Source organism: Rhea pennata, chromosome 1 (assembly GCF_028389875.1).
Source record: "Rhea pennata isolate bPtePen1 chromosome 1, bPtePen1.pri, whole genome shotgun sequence".
NCBI classification, from domain to species: Eukaryota; Metazoa; Chordata; class Aves; order Rheiformes; family Rheidae; genus Rhea; species Rhea pennata.
Window position 1 is genome coordinate 193,156,034 of NC_084663.1, and position 6,719 is coordinate 193,162,752.

A 6,719-nucleotide genomic window follows, 5' to 3' on the forward strand; every position below is an offset into this window, starting at 1 on the left:
TATTAGTGGACCTATTCCAGAATGACAGAGGAGGAGATGAAAAGCAGTGCCTCCATTTTAATAACTAATTAAATGGGTTAACTCAGCCAAGGATTGCTGCTGTATAACAGAAGCCAAAATCTGAAAAAAAAAAAAGAAAAAGTGGTAGCTATTGCCCAGAGCCTTGACAGCGAATGAATGATAGAAGAAAAACATCCGTCCCTTAGAATGAGGTCAGATAAAGGCTGATATCCCTGGACAGACCCTCTTCCAGATTGAGGTAAACCTCTCTAAACTGGAAAATTAAAATGTTGCTTTTGGACCTCTGCCTCTTAGTCCTAGATAAGCTGGCCAGCAAGGTGGCAGATGGTGAATCTGAAGTGTTGTTAAGGCATATGGCTTTGTGTGGGCTTCCAGTTGCCCTGGGTTAACACAAACCAGGGAGGCTGGTGTGCTGGTATGAGAGCAGCCAAACAGCTCCAGGCTGGATCCAACATTTCTTGTGATGTTACTGGCTTATTAAATCATTGACTGAGTTGACAGCTCTCTTGGCTTCCTCATAGATTTGCCTGAAAAAAGTGGCTTAATTGCTGGCTTTGAAACAGGCTGTGAGCACAGCATGTTTGGGGTGTTCAATTATCAACACATTTATCTGGGAAAACCAGGCCTTTTCCCTCAACGTGTTAGGCCATCACATGGACTAGGTGCTAGGTGATTTGCATGTGCACATTGTAGTCTGCAGCTTGTCTGCTCACTGAGGAAGGACTTGGTGCCACCTCTGGGTCAGACAGCAGGGGCTTTTGAAAGAGGATAGTGGGGAGTGGGAAATAAATCCAAACTTACTGCAGGCAGGATTGAGGTACAAGAAGACGACAAGCTCATGCCTTTATGGGCTAAGCAGCCTTGTCAGCTAGGATCTGTCACCCTGTCCTGCTTCTGGGAGCAGAGTGAGGGCCAGGACCATGTCTTCACTACGTGTTGGCCCACTGATGGCCCTGTTGGAAAGGGAGGACACACCATGCAGCCAGTAGCAGGCATATCTACTGTTCTCGTGTGCCTTCAGAGTCACAGTGTCCTTTGTGCACTCCAGTGGACACTCCTCCATGCACACTTTACACCCCTCAGGTAGGCTTGCCAACGAGCAAAGGAAGAGGGGGAGAGCAGGGAGAACAACCCGCCTTTGCAAGCCATGGGGATTCATAAAGCTGACCACAGACCACTCGCAGGCCACCATGTCCCACGGTCTCTCTACTTGTCCCTGCTGTCACAGGCTGTTCTCACACTGCTCACTGGAGACCCCAGCAGAGAGGGAACTGCTTGAGCATGTGGCAGGAAGTTGAATTTCTGCTTGACCACTGCTAGGGCAGTCTCACATTGCTCAAGCCAGTGCCTGCTGGATGCACCCCTCCATGGCTCGGTATCTGCCAGCTGGGGCCAAGCTGGAAGAGCTGGTCTCTGCTGCTCCTGCACTGCCCCTGGCTCTTTGTGCTGGGGTCAGCACTCCTGGATCTTGATCTGCAGGCCTGGGAAGCAATCTGTAAAGTGGATTTGTGACCAGCCTCTGCTTGCCCGTGCTTTAGAGGTTGGGAATAGGACCTTGAAACCACCCGGTGAGTTCTAGCAGGGGGAAACTCAGTAGGGCTGTCTGGAAGGGGCAGAGCTCAGATCTGTAGGCAAACCAGCTGTAGGAGCCCAAAGCTGTAGAAAACCAGCTTTGTCTCATGGACGGGTGAACCAGGAGCCTTGCGCCCTCATGCGCCTGTGGCTTTCAGTTGGAAAAACTCCTTACGAGAGAGGTTGGCAGATCTGCCAGAAGAATGCAACTAAACTCTCTCCAGGGGCAAACTCTCATCAGCTTTGGAGATCAGATTTAGAAGCAAAGATTGGATGACTTGGTAAAAGCAGGCCTTGTCTATCTGTAGGACTGTACTTAAAAAGAAACAAGGTGCCATGAGCATTTGCTTTCCATGGATGCAAAGGAGGTTTGCTCAGAAGGGGTGACGTCACCTCTTGGATCAAGGCCCATGCGCTGCTTATGTCAAGTTTAAAAAGGATTTAAGGGCTCCACAGCCCTTGACTTGGCCCTCTGCACATGGGTGAGTTCATTATAAGGTCAGTTCAAAGCAGCAGAAATGTCTGGACACAGCTTCCCCCATCACAGCACATGTCTGTCTGTGGCTAAGCAAGTCTAAGACAGGCGGACTGCCGAGCTTGGTGCGTCTGCTGGGTGACACTTCCCTTGCATCTGCTCTGTTCGTTGGGGAATTCTCTCATCTGGGTTTTGAGATGTCTGATGGATGCGATCTCACCCTGCACATTTCCTCTGGCAGAGGGGACATCCCTCCTTCAGCTGGAAGTCTATTTTCACAAAATTTATACAGACTTTATTATCCGGGTTACCTTTGCTCCACTGTCAGCTTTGGCTGAAATTGATCAATACTGTGGTCCAAAGTTATTATGGAGGGGAGCAGAGGGGCACTAGGAGATACTCACATGTCTGTTCACATGTGCAGAGTGGCTGCGTAAGACTTTTTTCCCTCAGAAATCAGACCGGAAGAGTAGAGCCTGGTGCTTGCGTGCATCCCACCGGTGAAGGGTTGCTTGGCCTCAGAGAGGGCCAGGCCAGGAGACTCCCAGCTGCAGAGGCCATGCGGTGAGGTCATCCCACACAGGTTTGCAACCAGGATTGTGCAGCAAGCACGGCTGAATTGGGTGGGAAAAAAAATCACCTCAGCTGGTGCATTTGACAGCAAACTCATTTTTCTCTGACAGGTTCCTCAGGCAAATCTGGAACAACCCAGAAAGGATGAGCTGGGCACAGTTTATGTTTAAAGTGGGCAGTCATCCTTCCAGGGATAGTGTATCATTTCTCTCTGTGGGCACGGCTGCCAGGCAGAGCAATAAATCTTTCTGCTGCAAGTACTCGGTGCAGATCTGAATTTACCTTCCCTACCTTCTGCAGACCTCTCTGCTGTTCGGCAGCTCTAACTCTGCTGCCAGCCTGCTCACCTGACTGCGGAGCCTTTTCAGTCTGCTCAGACCCAGCTGCCTCGGATCAGATTTGCTCCTGCTGGTTTGGGGGAAGAGGCAGAGATAAAACGACTCCCTGCAGGAAGCTGCAAAAATTTACCTATGAGATGAACCTGATCTGCGCTCGGCGGAGATCGGGCCGTGCTCTTCGCTCTGTGAGGAATTAATAGCAATCATTTCTGACCCACGCGTATTTACCAGCAGAGCACCCGGCACAGCTCAGTTGCTATGGCAAGCTGCAGCACCGCGAGCCGGCCTCAGCCCCGGCACAGCCCCGAGCTGCGCTGGGAGGCCGATGGGCTGCCACACGGACGCTGCTCCCGAAAGGGTGTAGGAAAATAATTCATTGCTGGGAGCCACATGTGAATTTCTATTGCAAAATGATCAACTGTGTTTTCATTGCAGTGCTTGGGACCCGCAGAAGTGGGGCTTGCTCCATCATGTCTTCTCCTGACCTCGAGGCTGTTAAGATAACGGTTTCTTTGCTCTTATCTCAGCTGATACTATCATTTGTTCCTCCTATTCCCTCAGATGAATGTTTAAGAAGAATGTCATGTGGTAAAGACTCCTGAAGGAGCAAAACTATCTTGCCAGCCCTGCTGCCTGCAGGCTCCGTGTGATCCTTGATCTCCGATCTGGGCAGGAAAGGGGTCAGAAATTGCTGCTTCTCTTCTTTTTAAAGCATCTTTGATCCAAAAAAAAGCATGAATGGTATCCTGTCCTTTGATCTTTACATGAAGCAGGGTGAAGGACGATTTCACTTTAGTTTAAACTAGTCCTAGCGTAAAGCACTACGCTGAACTCAGGCAACATAAGCCGCTCCTGTGTGACCGTGGGCTGTGTCCCACGTGTGCACCAGTTCCCTGGGCACGCTGGGGATGGCCACAGAAGTGGTCGTCATGGGCTGGGAGCTGTTCAGGACGTGGTCTCTGTTCCTGGGTGTGCAGGGCAGCGAGGGTCTCAGCTGGGACTGTGGCACAGTGACAGAAGCCACAGTGCAGGGAACGAAGGCAGAGGGGGGGCTGCAAATGCACTTTTTTTCCTTCTTCCTAGACTCTGCCTATTTCTATGTGCCAAAAGCCAGGCTCTCTAAAAACCTGATGCCTGAAGCTTTCTTCAGAGAAATGTGCCCATCCACGTGCGCCCAGTTTCCATGAGTTTGTACTGGGAATTAGATATCTGGGTTGCTGCCTATTCTGCTATTCCTTAACAGTTACATGTATGTGCCTATGTGCACACAAACACACCCATGTGCAGGCACATTCCTTTTCCCATTGCATTTAGGATTTTTCCTTATGTGTTGACATTTTACTGAGCTCTGATGCTTGTTTGCATTAAATTATTTCGGTTCCGTGCCCCAATTCTGATCTTGCATTGGCTTTGGGTTGTGCAAGCCTGTAATCTCCCTGCTGATTTACAGTCATGAATGCAAGCCTGGAGTCAAACCTCTCTCTCAGAGTCTCTGAGGGGTGCCCCTTGCTGCTTCTACAAGCGCTTGCGAGGAAACCTCTCTCTTTTTAACCATCATTAAGTCCTCTGGTTGAGCAAATGGCCCCTAGAGAGGAAGCCTGAGCTAGTCTATGAATTAGTTAGTAGGAAATAGTCTAAGGAGTGACCTTCCTCTCCTCCTCCCAGAGCTTGGGTTGTGACCTGGCTGACACACAGACATCAGAGACGTGTAGACACCTGGCCAGACTCCTTCCCAATGCCGACAGCTCCTCTTCTCCCCCAGCTCCAGCTTGCCATCACTTTTCAAACAGCATAATATTAGGAAGTAACCAGAACCAGTCTAACTCCAGAACCAAGGTCTACGATGGAGAAAATGCAACACAGCTTTCTGCTGATTGAAGAGATGAACCATTTGAGCTATTCCATTCTATTTTCATCTTAATATAAGGTGGTGAGTGAGCCTTATAATTCCCATTTTAAAAGACACCTCTGCAGTTAAAAAACTAGATTGCAGGTTCATTATATAAACTTCTCTCTTACTGCTGTTTTCCTGCACACCATGATCACTTGGAGTACACACCCAAGACAAGCAAGTCAATAATGGAAATATTATGTCTGTTCCCTGAGCATATTGTGTGAAAGGTGGGTGAGGGAGGGAAAAAGGTGGACAATTTTACTCTTCATTACCTGCCTAATGATCAATAAAGTCTCATCAGATGCTACAGCAATGCTCAAACATACCAAGCAGATGGGCTAAAAGCGTGTTTTCTATGCTGTAGGATTTTGGAGTTACTTGACATTTGGAGTCTATAACCCTCCTGTAACATGCCTGAGGTGAGACCCACATGGCCATCCTCTGGCCTCTTGATACTAGCTGCATTGCAAAGGGAATAGATGTCCTAGAAAGCGATATTTTCAGGCAGAAATGATGACAAACTCAATTGCAATTTGTCTACAGAACTTTTAATGAACTATGGTGTAGAAATGAGCAGGGGGTGAATCTGCTGTGGGAGAGAGATGTTGGGGTCAGCCTGCGCCTCTGGAGAACAGTCAATGCAGGCTGCTGTTAGCTCGGCTCCATTTTTGGGAGGAGGATGGGAGGGCTGTGAAGGTTTCCAGGTGAACTGAAAGCCTGGGGATTCCCTACCCTGAGCCGCTCATTTCAGGAAAGGAGAGCTGCTGCTGCACAGGCTTCTGCTCACGTCTGTCCCTCTTGGTTTGGCAGCTCTATCTGGGGCTCTCTGCATGCGAGCATATTGCTCCCACCAGGAAACGGATTGGAGCGAGAGCAGGGGACCGAGGAGCCACATCCTCCAGCTGTAGCGACTGGCACCGCCTTTGCAAATGAGGGGAAATCCCAGTCCTTGGTTACCTTGGCATTACCTCCAGTGAACCCCCTGCCACCCAGCTCGGGCAGGTGGCTCTGCTAATCCAGTGGACTTTGGACCAAGGCCTTACAATGACAGGGCTGAGCCAGGAGCAAATGCACACCAGCCCCTGCTGATTCGTCTGCAGTGCTGCTCCACTGAACATTTATCCTTGAATGTGTTTGAAGGAAGCAGATTCACTAAAGCTGGTCACCTTGTCCCAGAGGCTGTTAGCTGCCTATATTAGAAACCCTCCTGGGACTGGATCTATATATATATCCCGTGCTTTGTGTAGATCCCTCATGTTTCTCCCTGGTGGATCACTTCAGATAGATGTGGGTTGTGTTCCCTTTGTGCTGGCTTTGTTCTTGGTTTGATAGCGGTAAAAATAGTAAAAGAAAAAGTGTACATGCAAATTGTCTTGTTTTTGAAGATACCTCCTTCTCAGCACACAGGATGGAGGTAAATATAAATCCCCCAGTCCTGTTTGGAGAGGGGAAGAGCCCACTATGACATGGAGGGCTCATATCCTTGCAGCCCCCCACAGCACCTCTGGTAGATCCCTCAGTCACCACAAGTTCATCTCCAGAGATAATGAGATAAACAGGGTCTCTCTTCTTTTTATTTTGTAGATAGAGCCCTCTGAGATGAGACCTTTACGATGCAACCATGAAAAAAATGTCTACTGAGTCTCTACTGGGTCTCACAGCTTTATGCTCTGAACACGTCAGGAGGCTCCCGTTCACGTGTCGTTCCTCGCAGCCAGAGCTACGGCTCCTACTCCAGCCGGACACTACCACCTCACGCCTTGAGCACTGAGCACTGCACGGCCAGGGCTGTCCTCCTGCATTTCCAGATCCTTTCAGTCCAGACAGAGCAGAGAGGGCTCTGAGC

At 49.5% G+C, this 6,719-nt stretch overlaps 1 protein-coding gene across 1 annotated transcript in view; it reads left to right on the plus strand.

The window, feature by feature from the left end:
• KATNAL1 (katanin catalytic subunit A1 like 1) overlaps positions 1-6,501 on the plus strand; it is a 133,248-nt gene extending 126,747 nt beyond the window's left edge. The window contains exon 11 of the mRNA XM_062567160.1: positions 6,458-6,501. Within this exon, the coding sequence (XP_062423144.1) occupies positions 6,458-6,461 (4 nt within the window). The 3' untranslated portion in view covers positions 6,462-6,501. The remainder of the gene's footprint in view (positions 1-6,457) is intronic.
• The last annotated feature ends 218 nt before the right edge of the window (positions 6,502-6,719 follow it).